Genomic DNA, 20,894 nt, shown 5'->3' with positions numbered 1-20,894 from the left:
AGTAGAATTTTATAATTGGCTATTTAGACGATTCTTTCTAATTGCTAGCAATAATTACCATACTTAAATAGATTTTTTCACATAGAATTACATGTTATGTAAAGTAATTTCTCAAATCGTTCACGCGATTCAGTCAATTTTAATATAAAATTACATGTTTGTCGTCTAAATTGACAGAGTATACAATAATTTCAAAACCATCATATTTTTAACACAAAAAAATATTTATTTAAACTTTAAACAAATACTGAACTCTCGATACATGCTATTAAACATGATTTGTTGGCTCCTTAAATATTAACAACATCATTACTAAACACTTCTATCAAATTTTACATTAAATATTAATATTTAATGTTAAATACGGCACAGTATTGTTATTCAGATGTACATTTTTAAATCAAAATTTTAAGAATATACACGTCGTTTATGAACGATGTGTATATATCCTTTTTCTCACACAATCATAATCAAGCTCTCTCTTAACTATCAAACGACACCAACAAAATCTGCAGATACCGCTGTCGCGATTAAATCATTCTATATAGAAAATAGTAAGTCTTCCTAAATAATCGGACAACTGTATCTTGCGCAAATATTTGTCAACAAGAAGTAACCATATAGGCTACATAACTTATTTCGATTCTTTATCATCGGACAGTTATTACAGGATCGCTATACAGACGTTACAAGCGTCATGCCTTAAACCTTACATTTTCCCTGTCATCTTACATTGTTAAATATTGTCAAGATTTTCTAAGAGGTAGATTCCCTTCAAGTATGTACATCTACGAGAATTATGTACGTAACAGAAACTGATTACGTATATATATAGAGATATGTTCCACTGCAAAATTTTTTACACAAAATACGCATAGCTCTTACAAACATCGTTGTGTTTGTAAGAGATTTTTATTTATACACACACTGAAAAAAAGCTTTCTGCATTTTAATAAATAGAGTCACAGTTGTATACAAACTAATATTTATTAAAATGCAGAAAATTTTTTTCTCAGTGCAGTATAAATTGGCAGTGCCAAACGCAGCGTGGAAGACATTGTGTTGTGATTCACAATTGCCTAACTTTACGTATTAAAACAAAACTATCTAAAAAAATATTAATAAAAAAATTATGTACCTGTGCAAAAAGTTATTCTTACAAATACGAGTTCTATTCTTACGCTAATTGTAAGTCATTGATAAAATTTGCTAAGCCCGCGGTTTTCTCAAAATTGTCACTATTTTCATTTAGGTCCCGAGGAATGAGAAATAGTTTTATTTTTCTCCTTACGATTTTGGCTCGAACGTAAATTTCCTCCGATTATAAGTACGGAATGTCCACCTATTAATTTCAGATAACAATTAAACTATTAAAGTTTTGTACATATCTTATCGGTGGCACTGTCTTTCCCGTGGATTATGTCGCTGAAAGAATACTTTCTATCTAACGCAGGATCTCCTTCATTCTCTATGTCGTTACGTCGCCTTTTCCGTATAATATGCCGCGCTATTATAGGAAAGAATAGATTAGTGTCTAAATTGTCGTTTTGATTTTTGATGAACAAACGAGACAGATGGCTGACGAGCAGTCCAATCACGACCGTTATTAAGAATCCGAGAGGAGAGTACCACATGTACGAAATGCGATATAAATAGAAGTACGAACTATCGCCGGTGCTTCTGAAAAGGAGATACGATCCATTAGGTTTAGATGATATGTGTGCAAATAGCTGATATTCGACGAATCACTTACTTGGAGAAGCTCGTAACGTTCTGCAGAACAGACATCGTTATGTTTGCAGCATTATTATTACAGCCCTCGATAGTCGTCGGCAATTTAGGTGGGATCGGACGCGGCCCACCGAATACGATCCAGAATAAAAATGAGAATGCCGTGAGAACACCGGCTATCGCACCGCCTTCCGTCGCCGATTCCGTGCCCATGCCGAGCGTGAAAATGCCTAACAACGGACCGCCGACTACTCCGAAGATAGTTAAGGAAGCCTACGATAAAAGAGAAATTTATCTTATCGTCCTCAATTTTACGTTTAGGGATAATAATTGCATTACCTGAAGTAGCCCGCCCAAAAATTGCGCTAAAAATGCCAGCGCAATGGAGATCATACCGTACGTGAAAGCGAGCACTTTAGCGACCGAGGCTGACTTTGTAGGGGTGAATTCATGCCCGCTGCACTTTCTATGTACGGGTTTTATATAATCCTCCAACGTTACTGCCGCTAGAGAATTCAGCGCCGCAGAGATTGTGCTGAGGCCTGCGCTAAAAATACCTGGAAACACACAGATGACAGTCTAAGATTAGTATTGCAATATCCACTCTCTGATGCGCGCTTTCGTTTTAAAAATATCCTGAAGTTATGCGTAAAATCAAATTTTGAGCATTTGTGCTCTCCGATATTTTTATTTTCATAATCTGTAATATATAATTTCTATAAAGTATTAAACCAGGACCAGTTAATTTGCGATGAGAGTATTACCCGCAACGAAGAGACCTGCTAAGCCAGGTACTTGGGACATTGTGTCCATAACGTATAGTGGCATAAGCATATCAGGCGAAGAAATTCTTTTCTGGAGAAATGGATCGCAATTGTAGTATCTGCTGTATATCGCCAATCCCGAGAAGCAAGTTGTGATCGAAAGAAGTGTCAGAATCGGCCAGGACAGCCACATGGCCGTTTGCGAAGATCGCATATTTCTAAAATGAAATTTACTTATATATAATGCAGCTCTCTCTCTCTCTCTCTCTCCAATTTTTCAAACGCAATTTAATCAGTAAACATGATGTAAGAAAAGAATACTTAATAACGTGAAAAAGATTAAAATTATTTGATTGACTTTTGTTTTACGCACAATAAGTAAAACAATAGCAATGCTTTAACAATGCTTATTTGATATAATTATTAATCTTATCCGGTACTACTAAGATTACTATATTATGGAACCTACTTCAGAGTCAGCGTACGCTGTATTTGTACTTGATTCACTCCATAAAGTGATAAAAAGGTACATAAACCGCCGAACGTAAGAGACCACCAGGTATGTCTTACTGTTGGATCCGGATCAATGCTGCAACAAAAATAAAGTAATCAATTAGTGCGTTACGTGTTTATGATTCGTCGAGTTTATGCAGTTGCAATAGAAACATTAATGATACCTATCAAACTCGAGCCGTTGCCCCTGCTTCGCGATTTCCCAGATCTGTCCCAATCCTCCAACATCGCCCGCGGCTGTGCCAATAATCAAAAACACCGAGGCGAACATAAGTAAACCTTGAAATACATCGGTTATCAGCACGGCCTTAATGCCTCCTATACTCGAATAGAAGGCGCACACGAGGCCAATAATAATGATGCTGGCAGTCTTAGAGATTCCTGTGGTCGCTTCCAAGGCTAGAGAAGGGGCATAAAGCACCACTCCTGAGTACAATAGCAGTTGAATCCAATAAACAAAACTAGCCATCATCCTAGCTCTCACTCCGAAACGCTTTTCTAAATACTAAAAGAAGTAATACACCTTCAAATATATATGTGCTATCGAAAACGCCTTCTCGGAGCGAAATTAAATTTCGCCGAGAACTCACCTCGTAGGCGCTTGTCGCCTGCAGCTTGAAGAATACTGGAAGAAATCCGTAGCATACAATCGGTGTACCTATCAAATACGATAAGTTTATCACAACAAATTGCGTCCCGTATGTATAATTCTCAGCTGACACACCGAGCAGCGTAACGGCGGACATGAAGGAGACCACCAAAGCGATTGCAACTGGTACGATGCTCATTGAACGACTTGCAATGAAGTACTCCTGTGAAACACACGTTGCCCATTACAGAAAGTCGTTGAAGAAAAAAATTACCTTGTTTTAAGGAATTTCTTTTAACAAGAGAAATAATAATAATTACCTCCATAGTTTTTTGTCGTCCTCCACTAAATCTATAATAAATACCAATTCCAGCACTTATGCACAGCATCACCGCTATAACCAGATAGTCGATCCATCCTAAGGTATTTACTTCTGCCATTTCGTCTGAAATCAAATCAAAATAATTAATGTTGTATTTAATTTTAGAAGGAAATAAAATATATTTAAATAAATTGAAAAGTAACAAGTGACAAGTAGAAAAGAATTTTGCGAGTTCAACACGATTGATGGTACGTAATTAACGTTATATAAATCCTTAATAACTAATAGAATACACAATTATAAATTGGACGTTTCGGTTCTGCTTTGAGCCATCTTCAACAATGCGGTAACAATTAAATCAAAATAATATCACGTTCGCGGTAAAAAACATAGAAGTAATACAATTTGTAAGTAGAGGACAATTGAGACAATGTTGCACTTAAAAGACAGTCCCGATTTCAAACGACAACCATCCGGCTGTCAAACGGTGATTGAATATTATGAATCAGGTAGATTTGAAGACTAAGAAACTTTAGTTAAAAAGTAATAGAAATGTGCCTTATACAAATGAGCTATAGATTTTTGTGCCTAATAATATTTTTACGTATACATTTTTTCCAGCTCAGCAAACTGCGCGGCGAGTTAATGTCGGTCTGGAAACATAAAACGGTCAAGTTCACTTATTAACTTACTATTACCTATGCACGTCGTCTAAAATGACGGCTCTACTTATCATTTAATGTTTATTGCGATAAATATGTGCCTCAATGGTCGAATTGGTAAAAAGACATTCGTTCTAGATGTTACAGAGTTCTAGGTTCGAATCCTGGCTGAAGTAATTGTTCGCAATAAATTCTTTGCAATTTTTGTTTCCAAAACATGCTTATTTAGCATTACATTATTAAATTATAATTATTAATTTAATTCTGTGTATTATTTCGGCTTCAACTTGAGACTGCGTTTCAAGCTCGACACTCGGCGTTTGCACAGCTGGAAAAATAGATATAGGTATGCAAAAATATTATTATTAGACGCTGAGATCCAGCCCATCCGTATAAGACACATTTCTATTACTTGTGTTACTCACACAAACGGTATATATTCACTTATTATTATTTAATTAAAAAGTTTTAGAAATTATTTGCTGCTTTATAAAATAAGAATTTAAACTTAAAAACTTTAAAACTTTAATATAAAAAGGACAATATATTTTCTCTTATTTAAATGTGCAATAAAACAAAGATCAATTCAGTAAACAGCAATCAATTATTTTGTAATGAGTCTTAGAGATAGCATTCTTTTAATTTTTAAATTTTTGCAATACTTTTAATTACGTCACGTAACAAAAGCATTTAAACCCAATGTTATTTCGACGTACAATATTTTGCAACATACAACACAAAAGAGGGAAAAAATTGTGAAAACATTTAAATATCAAAATATCTTAAATTCGGACACTTGCTTTTTCACTTCCACACAATTGCACCGTGTCCCTCTAATCAAATTCACATACCTATATTAAAAAAAGATGAATATTGTTCAGAAGCTAACGCACGCATGATTCACTTATCACGGAGACGTTTTAAAATGCAATTTTGCATTTATGATCCTTATAGTTGTCTTACGACTTAACCGACCTTGCACGTTGACGACACGAAATAAATTTTATCGGATTTACGCAGATAAGCGGCAATCAAGGCGACTTGTCTCGCTCGGCTATTGATTTCGTCATTGACGTCAATCGACGTGTGAGTCCATTCTCCTCTCTTCGCCCTTCTCACGGTGCGCATTCTTTCGTCTTCAAGATTCGCCGGCGTAGCGGAAAGTATCGATGAACGAACTGATCCGATTTCGCCAATATAATCAGTTCGCTTTCCGCACGTGCCGATCACGCCTGTCTCTCCTACTCCGAGCTCGGCGGAGACGCGGCGATCAATCGGCGATAACGACGACGGCCACGCGGCACACATTATTTCATGACATAAAACGTGAAAGAAACACGGACGTTCCACGCCTCCGGTCCACGCCGTACGTCCGTCTAACGCTCCATTCAAACGCGCCGAGCGATTACGTAAAACTATCAGTGACCGGTTTCGCGAGGCGAGAAACGTTTGCGATAGCGCCCCGACGTCTCGACACGTCGTATACGTACATATATATGTATATGTGTCTATATACGTGTGACGCACACACGTGGTACGTTCTCGCACGGAGGGTTTTAAACGCAACAGTCTGCCTCGATGACTTGCCTGATTCGGAGTCCGGAGTCCGTGGACGACAAATCCGTCCGACTGCCGCCGGGCAAATGCGGACGGCGAACAGGAGACGAGCCTTTCAGGCCTTTCTTCCTTCTCAGCGGCCCGACGACCCCTCGCGCACGCTCCAACATGACGGTTCGATCGTTTCTGCCTCTGTCCATTGTCATCCCGGGACTCTGAAATTCCGTAACCAGCGACCTGAGCGACCGGTTCTTCCGTACACATCAGGAACGGACGCGCGTGTGGACGACGCGCGGAGGCCCTCCAAGTTTGCAGTTTAATTTCTTCGATTTCAACCTGCGATTAATTACGAATCGGAATTGGTGTTGAAATATTGTCACGTGCGTGTGTCGCTCAAGTGCTCCAGAAATTTCTCATACTCGTTTACAGCTTTTTACGTATAATATTGAAGAGATTTTCTATTTCGTGGATGGATTTGCCTGCCAACGTTGGATGTAACTTAATAAATAGCGATAATTTATCGAAGGAATAAATTTGTAGCGTAAAGTAGCAAAAAAAATAAAATAAAGTCATATTTTCACATAACAATAAAAATCTACAAGAGAAAATCTTTAGTGTAATGATATATACTCAACTATGTTTCTTAATTACATCTTCAAATTAATGTGAGGAATTTAATATCGCAGAATAAGTTCCATTCAATTCTAGTCACGCTCGCTTTTCAAGAGGTCCTGTAGAATTTAATAATCGAGTCCAGGAACTCGTATCGTGGACTGGAATTCGACCAACAAACTTCTTTAAACTGATAAGTTTTAAAGACAATATGTTTATAAGTTGCATTACAAACACGTAATTATATTCTACATAATTAATAAACGCCTCTCTTAATCGTCAACTTTTAAAGACGATATATTTATAAGCTGCATCATTTATATGTAATTTAAATTTGTAGAAATAATATACACAAGATATTGAAAAATATGATAGAAAAAAAAGAAGCGTCAATTTAAGGAGCAATATACCATGAATAATGAGTCTCGAAAAAAAAATTGATTTTTTTATTTTATCTGAAAATTCGACTATTGAAGAATATATTCTTAAAATTTTACTTTAATTTAAGAAAAAATAGCAAACTTATTTTCAACATGCGTCAAGGGTGCGCAGGTAACTTGAGTGCGCCACTCAGTAGATTGAAGTGAATTATTGAGATGGAATTTTTTGACCTGCGTCGACCTTGTACAAACATTTCTAATCTTAAGATCTCATGTTTATGTCCAAATTGATTCCGACAGATATACTTATACATATAGCCTACTTACATACCTACTTACGTACCTACTACCTATAGTCGAAGAGTTATAACTTTATTTGTTGCGTACTGTTGCATATTATAGAATAATATATAGAAATAACATCAGAACGTAAAAACTGTTTCTTTTTCTTGTGATTATAAATATGACAGAAATATGGACAGAAAAAACGCTGAAATAGATGTAAGACATCGAATGAAAAGACGGTATTCATTGAATCCAAAAACTATCGACCGGAGAACAAAAACGTATACGTCAGCAAAAAAATTGAAAAATGGCAATAAAAAAATATTTGTTTTTTAATTCAGATTCCTTCATAAATTATAGAATATTGAATTTTTTTGACGGTCTTTACGGCAATAAGTGAATATATATGTAAAATGTGTGAGACTCGTAACATTAATTTTAAAATCGCCAACAAACGTGATGGGCTTGGAATTAAAATTGGATTTAAAATTTTATCGTGTGTGTGTTTTGTCGCGGAAGAAAGCAATAAATTCCCATCCATTGATGTCCAATGCATATGAAATAAATGACAGATTTTATATTTGCATTAATTAAGAAAGTTGAGAATTTATTTGCATGATGCCGAAGAACTTTGCGCTTTAGTGAATTTACTTCGACTTATATATTTTTTTATTTTTTTTTACTTTTCTATTACGACAAACATCTGTAACGTCGCGTAGTATGTAAAGACTCTTTGAAGAAAAGCGTTAAAGAGGAACAATTAACAGCAACTGGAAAACAGGCAAGTCGAGAGACTTCCTGTCTCGCGTAACGGTACCTAGATGAAAAGAGGCTTTAGTTCTTTATACAGAATTATTGGCTACTCTACAAAAGTACTGGACTATAAAATCATGCGAAACCATGGGACATTTGAAAAGTATCACGGAAAAAAAAGATTATAGCTACTGTAGCAAATTTAGTGACACGTAACATTTTTTTAAATGTGCGACATGGTTTCATTATTATAAATGTTCGACGGATGACGGAAGGTTTGACAGGAAAAAAATGAAAGTTGACAAAATATGTGAAATATTTGAAAGATCCGTTTAACTACATGAAACGAAATATGTTAACTGCTAGGTAATGGCGATAGCAAGACAAAGCCATTGTCATGTACTCCGAGCCTTACGGTAATGGCATCACAATTAAAGAGAAAACATGTATAAATTATGTTAGGAAAAGAATAAGTACGCAACTTTGGAAACTGTAAAAAGGAAAAACATTTTGAAGGAAAGAGATATAAATTGTTTTGGACATATATACGATTTCTATAAATAAGAATTTTGTTTCAAAAATTCTAGCTACGCCGGCGCCGCGGCGCCGTTGTAATTAGTAATAGTAATTATAGCACGTTCTTTATCGATGCACTTCAAAATACAATCTTTTCCGTAAACATTCCGGCATGCTGTTGAGTATTGCGACATATATGATTATCGGTTGCATTATCGAGTAACAGCGTCACGTGTGATGCTGTGACACGATTATGATTGCGTAAGATTACTATTGCAATATAAAGCTATGTGAAGTTTACGGGGAAAGTCCACGCGATTACACATCCAGACGCACCTTGAGAACTAGTATTGAGAATTAGTATGGAGAAATCTTATTTTCAATGCCTCTAAAGAGAATAATTAGCTCGCGCTCGTATATATGCATAATTAATTCATACAAAAACACGTAGGGCGATGCTTGAAAGGATCAAAGGTCGCGTCGTTAAGATAATCAGGTTGCGCGAGGGGGCGGCAAATGTTCTTGAAAAACATCAGGGCAAATTGTAATTTAAAATAAGCTTTCACCCACACATGAATGTTTTATATATCCTGTGTTATTTTATCATAAATAATTGCATTGTGCGTAACAATTGGACTACGTTTCGATTTACACTTGAAACTTTTCAGTTGAATTATAGTTATTTTCTTGGTCTAACGTAATTCCGAGAAATTTAAATTATATCTTTGATTATAATAATATATAACTTCTAATTGTAATACATTTCAAAGTGCAAATTAAATAAAGAGACTTTTTCTAGGAAACTTATTAAAAGTTAAATTATTAAAGTAAAATTTATTAAAAGTTAAAAAAAATTATTTTACTACCTTTTATCTTTCAAAACGTATTATCTAAATTTTTTTCCGCCATCCTCGTTGTAATTGCTTTATTGTTTTATGGCGTTCTCCTTTATCGCATCTATGTCTGAATTATCTAAAGCTGGCATATGCGCAGTTGCGGTTATTTCAAAGAATGACTAGCGCATCACAAACGCATGAAGAATGTATAAGTTACATCCATTTAGTCCGCAGAATAATTTGAAATATAAAGTTATTGCCTGTTTATGCGGTTTCCGCCGCGAAAAAATATCCTGAAGAGCGCATGTAATTTTTCGTCGCTGAGGCATAATTGCATATGAATGAGAATCTTTATAGTAGCTAAATTGCTGAGCCTTTGTCAAGGTGATTCTCATGAAGGAGTAAAACCGAGTAAAACGTAGTGAAGTAAATATGAGTATGTATGTAAATCGTTTTGGACAAAAAGTAAAAAATTATCGCTTACATATAGCGTTTCCTCACTTCATTGTTTAAAATATTTTATATCGTGTACAAAATTTTGCATAATAAATTAAATAAATGTTGAAATCATTTTTCATGTGAAGTAGATCATTTTTCAACCTTAATAAGTTCAGAGATATGTTATGTGTATTTAATAAAGGTTCCTTCTTCGATTATTCGAGAATATACGTATAATTGTCTAATTGGTCTTAATTAAATTAATTTAAACAGAATAAATTACTTTTATTTCGCCAGTCAAATAATAAAAACAACAATGGAAATATTAATCGACTCTACTGGCCATTATAATCGCCAAGACAATACGATGGTCGTCTTGGCGATTATAATGGCCAGTATAGAGTCGATTAATATTTCCATTGTTGTAAATTAATTTAATAAGTTATGCATCTGTTATTTATGGGAATGCAATATATGCATGCAATTAATATTTTCAAATTTATATTAGCTGTTCTAATTAAATCATAACTATATTACTGAAATAAAATTCAAGTTGTTGTATTTTTCTAACTGAACAGATTTAGATTTAAGAAATATTCGTTACATTTTTATAAAACAAAAGTTTCTCAAACAGAGATTAAGTAGGATATATTTCATAAATTTTTTTTATAGAAATAATCGAGCCGTAATTATGATACAAAAATAATCAAATTGTAAATTCCGCTAACAACACATGCGAAAAGTCAAAAGGCTATCGCGTTGTTCCTCCCTGTACAAATAATAAGTATATTCCTACGTTCTGTACTTGCAAGTTATTTAATTGTTATTAAATAATATATTTAAAATTGGGCGGCAGTGTATATTCGACAAGAGAAAGTATAGGTATATAAGTACATATAAGTACTTGTTAGAAATATTCATATCACACCGACTATATACGTAATTTCAAGATATATATATACACGTTTTGCGTATATATGAAGAGGCGCTAATAAACGTATGTTTCTCGCAGACTTCTGCAATTAGACCGCTCCCTATGATTACCTCGCATGCGATAGAAATAAAGTTTCGGAAATGAAACCGAGCCGCCATTGCATGTATCGTGTATGAATGTGTATGCGCACTGTCTGTGAGCGCGCCACGTGTTTCTCTGTTTACCACGTGACTCTGTATACCACATGCCTGAGTTCAAGGGTTGCCTGACCACGTGTTTCATACATGCGGAGCATGTATGTACGATACATTTTAATGGCATTCCCTATCCTCGGCATCAAAAATATCGGCAAAGCGACCAGTTTAGAGTGTTATAGAAGTATGTTTTATTTAAAAACGCCGGGCAGTTTATTCTCAGTAGGCTTCTCTCTCCGCTTGGTCGGTCGGCGGTCGGTCGAGCAGCCGAGCACCAGTCCGAGATGGTCTCAGAGAGGTCTAGGGAAGATAACAGCTGGATAAATCGAGGTGAGGGACTTTCGAGTCTTCGCGTTTACAGACCCTGCCCGCGGGATCCGCGTGCGCGCGCGCATGAGCGCCTCGGCGAGATGTTTGGAGCGAGAACCGAGAACGCCTTGATGCTCGGAGCCCACGGAGCGTCTGTCAAAAGCGCCGTCGACGGAGCGTCGCTGATGCTGCTCGCGAAATCGCCGTCGGCCGACGCGAAGGAAACGAGTCTCCCGGTGGTCCGCGGCTAATATCGGAGCCGTTCCGGGTCTCGCATCTCACGATCGGCTCGATCGTCCGGAATATCGGGAGCGACGGGAGCGGGCACGTCAATCGCGCGGGACGACCACTTTGTGCACATCGGATTATTCGTCTGACCGGTAAGTGTTGGACCCGTCGATTTTCCCACATCCCTGCGGCGAGTCGCGACTTTGCTCGCCGTCGATTTCGCGATTATGGGAGTTGAATTTCTCTTTTTTTTTCTTTCACGGAAGAAGGCGCATCGTGAGAAAATATAAAGAGGGGTCGAGGAGTGTCCGAGACTCGAAACGCTTTTGCTCGAGTCGAACGACCGCGTAGCGCGTTCGATCTTCGCTCCGAACGCGCTCCGGAGGCTGAACATGTAATAATAGAATTGATATGACGCTGGCGGTCGAACGCGTTACCGTCGCAACGGGACGCGCGACGGGTTATTTTCAATTCGTTCGCGGGGGATTTTGTCGAACAATGCTCGTCTTTTCACGCGCCACGACGAACGTCGACGGCACGGTCGGCCGATCAGCTGATCGTCGCTCGCGCGGCCTGGCTTTTGACATAACCTGCGAGGACCTCGCGCACACGATGCCCTGAGCCCTGACACGCCTGACAGGCCGATTAAACGTTGATGATCTTTGGTCGCGCGAGAATTTTTTCTCAGGGCAGGGTAAACGATCGTTGACGGCGAAATTTATTAGTTTCCGTTATAATTGTCTTTGCGACTGTGATTTTTAAATTTGGATAATTTTTTAATTTTATTTACAGCATGTATAATATATTTATTACGTGTTTGAAATATATGTAAATATATTTTATCATGTATTATATATATACCGAGCGTAATCGATTGATGCAATATAATAATAATTGTAATAGACAAAATATGTGTCACTTATAATATATATAAAAAAATGTTAATTTATTATATTTTTTACTTTACTTGATATTTGGTGGAAAACAATAAAATTTTATAAGATTTGCTTGCAACAAAATTTGGAAACTGAAAAGATCATTACTTGCTCTAAAAATCAGTTGCTCTGAAATTTATAAGAAATAAAGAAAGAAATACATAGAATGGAATCGAGGACATCTCCTCTAGGAATGCAATCCTCTGACATAGAGGAATTCCTCTGTACATTGTTTCAATACGCGAGAAAATCCGATTTCCCGAATCTGTCTGCAAACGTAACTTGACACAGTAGGATTTCACCTGCGATGTGTCTGGGATGGGAAATGAAAATCGATTCGAAATTAAACGAATACTATCGACATTTATACAGATTATCAGTCATTTGTACGCGAATTTGTTTTAGATTAATATTAATTTTTCATTTTACGCGATATCAGTTTCCAGCAATAAATTAATTCATATTATTTATTAAATTATAATTATACAGTCATAATTGTAGGTATACATATATTTATTTATCATATGCAATTACAATGATATAATTAGCAATTGTAATTATTCCAAAAGATAATAATATGATTACTCTGCTATAAAGCTTTCGACTTAATAGTTTTAATGCCGCGTCGTATCAATTTTATCTTTAAAATTATTTTACCACGATCTTCACTTTCTTTATTATATCATTTACCGTTATGTTAAATGGACAGTGACTCAAAAATGCTCCCGCTTTTATCTGTATTGCAACAAGCTACTGGAGCGGATAAGATAACAATATAACAATCTCGATAACTTCCGAGATCCCCTTACTCTTTCGTGTTTGGAAAAATATGTCTCTTATTGAATCTCATCGAACGAGATCACATAAAAAGAGAAACACACATTTCTCGACTTATTTAAAACGACGCAAAGAGTGTGCCTTTGGCGTAAATGCAGTAAGAAGTGTTTTATCCACGTTTAATTAAACGCAAGACGTAGACGGTTTGGACAACGACAATTATTCTCCCGTGCTCAACTTTCCGCAAAGTGCTTCAGCCTTTTATTCGGCATCTTGTTTTTCGTATAATAGAAACCTGCCTGCGCCTCCGCGAGAGATATGGAGAAATTGCCTCCAAGTTAAATTCCCTTTCTCTCTGTTCGACGGAACAGGATTCGGACGCTCGGAACGAATTACAAACTCGCTCTAGGGTAATATCGACTCGGTCTACCGCCGAAGCGTTATGTAAGAGATCCGGAGAGGTAGATAAAACGAAATCAATTTGCGCGGTTCACAATCGGCAGATCGCCGATTGGTTTCCGTTCGCGTATATATACGTGGTGCACGTGTATATACGTCTTCGATACGGGCCGATAGCACGTTCTCTGTTCGCCTGACGTCGCATTGATTACGCTATTGTAGGATGTCAATGCCCGCGTTCTGTGTAACGAAACGAGTGAGCTCGATGGTAACGCACGCGATCGAATCAACGGACGCATCGTGACCTTTAGACAGTTTAGGTTTCCAAGGCGATATATCCCCCGCGACTAGGGTATCAAAATACTAATTAATTAAACGGGAAACGAGCTCCGGAAAAGGCGTGAGTCACTGTGTCAAGCGACTGTAAATAAAAACTATTCCCGTTTAGCGAGAATGTCGATTATCGTCCGTGGGAGTCCTACAATATCGAAAATAAACAAAGGACGAAAATAGAAATTACGCATGGAAACCGAGAGCCAGGTGCCAAGAGAAAAGAATACTTAGTTTTCATTATCACGAAATAAAGATAGCGCAGGAGGAAGATATAATTTCAGATTTTGTGCTCTTTCGTGAGATCTTTTAAATTCCTATACCTCTTCGCGTAATCTATCGATTGCGTTATGTCTTATCGTCAAAAACTGATGACAACAAATATATATGATGAACACTAATCTTTGCCCGGAAAGTGCAATTTGTCCGGCAGGCGCGCCGCGAAATAAAGCGCTTTTATGTGATGAAACGGCCTTCGAGTTTTGGCACAATATTTTGACTACTGTTTAGAGCGTCCTCGCAGTGTCACAGTTAATGCCTGTGGCTTAACTGACGCCACACTGGCAAATCACCATCAATTTTGCAGACAAATATACCTCCGCAACACTGCGAGGTTTTTCCACTACGAATTTGAATGGAAAATTTTGCGCAACGCTCATATTTGTGGAATTAAAACAATTGCTATTATGATGCGTGCGAAGAAAAGATTTTACATCTTTTTTCGTACCGGCAATTTGACATTGATCACCGATATAGTTTTTTTTTTATTAATTCTATCAATTTCTTCGACAGGTACGGGACCCTAATTAACATTAACAATGGCACAGGACAGTCCGAAACCTCCAGCTCCGAAACCTGCGGAGCAATTCAAGTACGTCTTTCTTCTGTAAAATCTTACTTGCAAAATAATAACATCTTGTAAAACGACGAATTTGAAAACATCTGAAACCGGAACATGCTGATTTAGAAGCGTTACAATTTTATTTTAATTATAAATGAAAAGATAAAGTTATTAAGGAATAAAATAACAGATGTTTTTTCTTTATAGATATAATAGTTCAATGTAGAAGAATATAAATATAAGTGTGTAATATAACCTTGTATCTGTTTTTCAGACTTATACCAAAAATCATAAACGGTGGCATTGCCGGAATTATTGGAGTGTCCGTGGTGTTTCCGCTCGATTTGGTTAAAACAAGATTACAGAATCAAGTTGTCGGTCCGAGTGGCGAACGCATGTATAAGTCAATGCAAGTATTTTATTTCAGAAATTATAGTAGCTATTATACATACATGGATATTATACATCGCAAATAAAAAAATAATACCCTAATTATTATACTAAAAAGCAGCTTCGAAATATTAATTTGTATATTATTATTATTCTTAGTCTATTGATAATCAAATTATATACAAAGCAATTGTTATATTATTTCACATAATAATCGTTTTTATTTTACTTACACTTTCTTTTATTTTCTTTTTTAAATATAAAGTAAATAGATGTCCAGGTTTTTTTGAAGAAAACAAGAGATAAAATTCAAAAGAACACAAAACACAAAGAGATTTATCATAAACGAATGTATTCAATTTTTTCCAGGTTTGATTGTTTTAAAAAGACGTACAAGGCAGAGGGTTATTTTGGAATGTATAAGGGATCCGCTGTAAATATATTATTGATCACACCCGAGAAAGCGATCAAACTTACTGCCAATGATACATTTAGGCATTATCTTTCCCTCGGACCTGGGTATGTTGCAAATAATATATTATATAATATATTTTTCATGTTATCGGACGTATAAGAGTTTGTGGTATATGTGCTCCTTTCTGTGTGTAACATTGCCAGAGCAAGTTAACCCGTGAGAAGTAGCATGGGAGTTGTTTAGTCGGATTATGCCAATATATTTTTAAAGATAGTCATTAGGTATTCATAGTGAGTGCCTAGTACTCATTAACAATTTATTTTCTCATATTCTATAGATTTAATTTTAAATGGACTTAAATCTTTAGCATCCTATATAATACTTAACATCTTTTTATTTTTTAGATAATTTATAACTTCTTTTCTTATACGCGTCATCTTTTCCTTTCCATTTAAAATTCTAATTTTCTGTAGCAATTATTTTTTCACTGTATTTAATACTTATGTATTTTAAAGGGGTTTATTCAAAGTTTATGGCAAGTGGATCAGCATGAAATATATTTTGGATAATAAAATTTCTATTAAATTATATATGTAAAATTTGTTGAAAACTCGGGCTTTCCAATTAGGTTTTTTATTAAATTAATTTAATTCCTTGGCAAATTTTATATAATGAAGGGAAATGATTATTAAATCATCATCTATTAAATTGAAATGACGCAAGCGTTGGTAAACTGTTACAAACATTATAATCAACATTAACTTTTTTAATTGAATATTTCGTCTTTTTAATTTAATTAATGGAGGATACGAGCGAGTGTATCTATGAAGCCATGAAGTTTAAATGACGTCAATAACAAAATGAGAAGCCAAAGAGTATCGATTAGACCAAGTTGCATGCATAGTAGACGATACACATAGGTATGAAAATTATTAGAATAAAAATTCGAAAATGTTAGATCTCTTTGGTTTCTTTATTTAAATAAAATTACACATATATTTTCTGTAATATATTACAATTCTTCTTTAATATACCAAATTTGCATCTATTTCGTCAATCAGGTTTTCATCATTGCAATAAATTGTTTTAAATGTTATCAAATGCCGAAAAATATTGCTACCATCAAAGACATTAGTTAATATAATACTTATTTATATTGTTTAGTTTACTTCGGAAAATATAACAGTTTATTTCTTAAAAAAAAAAGCATAATTGGAAAGCCTCAAAAATTAGTAATGTAGTGCTGTATCGTTTGATCAGCAGAGCATCATAGAGCATCATAGCATTTTGTCATTAGAGCATCATAGCATTTAGAATACCTTAGAGTATATTTATTCTTGTTGCTAACCACTGTTATTAATTTCTTCAATAACTGCTTGCACTTAACATCGACACTACCTTCCAAGTAAATTACACACAAAGTGTATATCTATTTAATGTCAACAAATTATTAGTAACTAGAAAAAAATCGTTTTATTATAACTGTGGGTCCAGCGATACTTGAAAACAACAAATTATTTAATGAGAATGATTTAATGTTCAAGAACATATTAATTTAGAATTTATAGTGTCCGATTTTTGCTGAATAAATTTGCAGAATTATTGCATATTCTATACGATATACATATATACTTCTGGAATTAATTTTCTTAGTAAAAATTGACAGACTATTTTCAGTTCCCATTTATTCTTTTTATAGATATTGTAACTCTTTAGTTCTATTCTAAATTGGTTAAAGCGTTATTAAATTTTAAGATTACGAACATGGCTCATTCTTTACTTTTCGAGAAAGGCAAAAAACAAAGTTGGGCTCGTGCTATTATGCCAGAATCTTATATTGTCATAAAATATATTGAAGTATATTATTCTGTAATTCTAGACAACTGAAGCTACCTGTTTGAATGTAATTTCCGAGTTAAATGACCTGGCAAACGGTGCGAGCAACCATAATAGCTAACCAAGTCGCAAGCAATCGACGAGAGCAGGGTAATTTTTGCTTTCCCCCTTTCTTCCTTACGAAATACTTTCTTCAGAACAATCCAAAATCCAAGAGTAATGACATACCAGAAATTATACAAACTTTAGTCAGAAATAGTCTGATAGAGTTGCTGAGAATTTGTTAAATGTCAGATAGCACTATAACGCAATGTAACTGTCAAGTTTTTATTTTAGCTTACAATTATAAATTGTAACTCGTCTCATTTGCTTCATTAAAAGTTGCTTTTTGATATACCGAATAATTTCGTCTATTCATAAAGAGCTCTCATTAGTGTCACGTCATGCTATTGGAATTACAAATAAATTGCAAATCATAAAGTTAACAGTTTGCTTCGTTTACGTTTTTGCCAATGTATTTTGATGCTCTGTGGTCTATTAAGATGTTTGATATATTGTTTATCATGCCACTAGCGTTGAATGATCTCCCTTACACCAAGACTGGCACCCTGACAATTATTTCCGAAAGAAAATCAATTGGAATTTTAGACAATCACGTTTTATATCCTCAAAAAACTTTGATAAATTCGAGAAACTGATTTTTTAAAATTAATCCTTGAATATTTAATTAATACACAATTGAATCGCATAGCCATTAAATGATAATCGAAAATCGGTTTTAAGACAATGGATTGGCCTTACTTTTAATTGGAAAAGTTGAGCTCGGTAAAATTTACCTGTTGCTAAACATACTAGTCAATCGCGAAAAGCGATTTTTCGAGAACGTAAAATATTTTTTTTCGAAGATCAGTCGTGTGCCAGTCTTCATGTATTAAGATTTTTTGCAATATGTGCCGTGATCCCAGGACTCTTTTAATCTGTTGTCCAGACAACAATTGCCAATAGAACGTGAAATGCTCGCCGGCGGCTTGGCGGGAGCATGCCAAATAGTCGTTACCACTCCGATGGAACTGCTTAAAATACAAATGCAAGACGCTGGCAGAGTCGCCATGGCAGCTAAGGAAGGTGATAAAAGCAATCAATAAACTTCTCAAGATATTCCTTTTGCGTCTCGTCGAATTTTGCAGCGAGATTATTCGCGGGTATCGCGCGCTGTTCACATATCTCTAAGTTTCTCATTACTGTTACATTGTTAATAATTTCGCAATTTCGAACAACAGACGCTTCTTATTTGTTGTATCTTTTATGATGTTGATTAATTGCCATGGACGACTACATATTTTGTAAAATTTGAAGTTTTACACATGTTTATACGATATAGAAATGTAACGCATATTGGAACAGTTTCTAAAACGTGGAAATGTGTACAACTGTATCCGTTTTAGAATTATTACGCCTGTCCGTGTCTATAACAATAAATTGCATAACGCATTACTGTTGCAGCGGGTAAAGCAGTGCCAAAGGTATCCGCTTGGTCATTAACGGTAGATCTACTTAGGAAGCGAGGTATACTGGGGCTGTACCAAGGAACCGGCGCCACGGCACTCAGAGACGTCACGTTTTCCGTCATTTACTTCCCGCTGTTCGCCAGACTGAATGATCTCGGGCCAAAGCGAGAAGACGGTTCCTGTAAGTACCAGTATATAATTGCGCTGTTATACACGATCCTAAACGAAGATTATATTAACGGTAACAATATCGCTTCATATTAGCTGTATTCTGGTGTTCATTCCTTGCCGGATGCGCCGCCGGCTCGACGGCCGCATTAATGGTGAATCCATTCGACGTAATCAAAACTAGACTGCAAGTTATCAAAAAAGCACCTGGTGATCCAACGTACAACGGAGTGTTAGACTGTATACTGTGAGTCATCTCTTGAATATTCGCTTATTCAGTCATCGTTCAGTCATTACTATAGCAATAAGTTTATACACGAAATTACATATAAATCTATGAATTCATGCGCGCTTAGATCTCAAATCAGAGTAAGGATAATACAAAGGCTTTATAATAATTATTTCCGGCTTGTAGGAAGACATTTAAAAACGAGGGACCTACGGCGTTCTTCAAAGGCGGCGCTTGCCGAATGATAGTCATAGCGCCGTTATTCGGAATTGCACAAACCGTCTATTATCTCGGCGTAGCTGAGTGGCTGCTGGGATTGAAGTGAAATCGCCATATCGCCGATTCGTGCCGTTCAAATGCTCTGGGAAACCGACAATAATAATCGTTGTAGAATGTAGTTGTATTTTTGCTTGAGAATTTTGCTCTCCGTCGTCGCAATAAGAATGTTATTTAAACGGAATCGCTAATATGTAAAAGAAAGTAAGAAAGAATACGTAATTGGAACTATCGTAATTCCCGCAGGTCGCGAATTATAACGAATCCATATATAATTGAATGAAATATATCCCTATCTTTTAAGTCCATATTCGCAAAGTGCATTAAAATTACTAATCAAACAACGGAATCAATATACGTTCGTCTACTAACATATTGCGTTCTTGTGACGTACTCATAAAATTATATCGCTGCGTTGATGTATCGAAACATCGAATCATTAGGAAAACATATGGAATTACAAATATTTCGCAGCCGTACCAATTACATGTTATTCAATATTTAGGTCATGCATTTTTCCATGTAATAATAGCGCTTCTTCATCTCTTCCCCCTACTTTATAGACTCTAAATTATATGCGAGATCCTGCCCACGAATTATGCTCGTTAATAGATGTATATCGGGATCTTCGTTGTTATATCTACCAGACTAGCCATAATTATAGTGTCAATTATACATGTACATTAAAGACATTAAGCAGATTCAACGTGATATTTTTTAAACAGACGTTTTTCGTTAGACGTAATAGAATATTTTGGCATAATATTTTGTTAAAGCTCACATTCGTTACCTAGTTTTCTTAATTTTTATCTTATGTCAAGAAAAACACTTTATGGTCACATATGTAATATAAACAGCAAATTACAGAATCTTTTAAGCAACTGCAGCTGATGTGCTTCTTTTCATTTATTTCTTTTATCCCTTTATTTTTTCACTTTTTGACATCGTTCTTTCATCCTGGGTTGCGGCAATTTTTTTCGAGCTACTACATTATGTGATTTATAAAAAGTAATTATTGAAATAAATGCAGGCGCATTAAGATCAACATATAAAATATATCTGCTCTTTAATATTATATTCCATAGAAAACAATTCATTTCTATTTTTCATCTCTTACTTTCACATATTCAAGAAAAGCCTGTTCCCTGTTGGGAAGGGTTAAAAATA

At 35.5% G+C, this 20,894-nt stretch overlaps 2 protein-coding genes across 4 annotated transcripts; one reads left to right on the top strand and one right to left on the bottom strand.

The window, feature by feature from the left end:
• Positions 1–208: 208 nt before the first annotated feature.
• On the bottom strand, positions 209–7,031 carry LOC112467487 (putative sodium-dependent multivitamin transporter). 3 transcript variants are annotated; one of them, XM_025036130.1, is made up of 9 exons: positions 5,433–5,928; positions 3,918–4,042; positions 3,599–3,820; positions 3,173–3,513; positions 2,965–3,084; positions 2,496–2,713; positions 2,071–2,288; positions 1,754–2,004; positions 209–1,680 (listed from the first exon to the last, which is right to left on the bottom strand). In XM_025036130.1, the coding sequence occupies exons 1-9, from the start codon at positions 5,476–5,478 to the stop codon at positions 1,371–1,373; spliced, it is 1,851 nt and encodes a 616-aa protein (XP_024891898.1). In that variant the 5' UTR covers positions 5,479–5,928; the 3' UTR covers positions 209–1,370. The 3 variants fall into 3 exon arrangements, with proteins under 3 accessions (XP_024891898.1, XP_024891899.1, XP_024891900.1); XM_025036131.1 differs by lacking the exon at positions 5,433–5,928 and adding an exon at positions 6,169–7,031 and having other exon boundaries at positions 1,371–1,680; XM_025036132.1 differs by having other exon boundaries at positions 1,371–1,680; positions 5,557–5,637.
• A 4,465-nt stretch (positions 7,032–11,496) lies between these two features.
• Positions 11,497–20,613, top strand: LOC112467492 (mitochondrial glutamate carrier 1-like). The gene is made up of 8 exons (XM_025036139.1): positions 11,497–11,775; positions 14,857–14,935; positions 15,180–15,314; positions 15,665–15,814; positions 18,535–18,671; positions 19,050–19,235; positions 19,319–19,469; positions 19,638–20,613. The coding sequence occupies exons 2-8, from the start codon at positions 14,883–14,885 to the stop codon at positions 19,774–19,776; spliced, it is 951 nt and encodes a 316-aa protein (XP_024891907.1). The 5' UTR covers positions 11,497–11,775; positions 14,857–14,882; the 3' UTR covers positions 19,777–20,613.
• The last annotated feature ends 281 nt before the right edge of the window (positions 20,614–20,894 follow it).

The sequence above is a fragment of the Temnothorax curvispinosus genome, unplaced genomic scaffold (assembly GCF_003070985.1).
Source record: "Temnothorax curvispinosus isolate PA1 unplaced genomic scaffold, ASM307098v1 QBEX01017430.1, whole genome shotgun sequence".
Classification (NCBI taxonomy): domain Eukaryota; kingdom Metazoa; phylum Arthropoda; class Insecta; order Hymenoptera; family Formicidae; genus Temnothorax; species Temnothorax curvispinosus.
The sequence above is the reverse complement of the archived record's forward strand: the minus strand, read 5'-3'. Positions and strand labels throughout refer to the sequence as shown.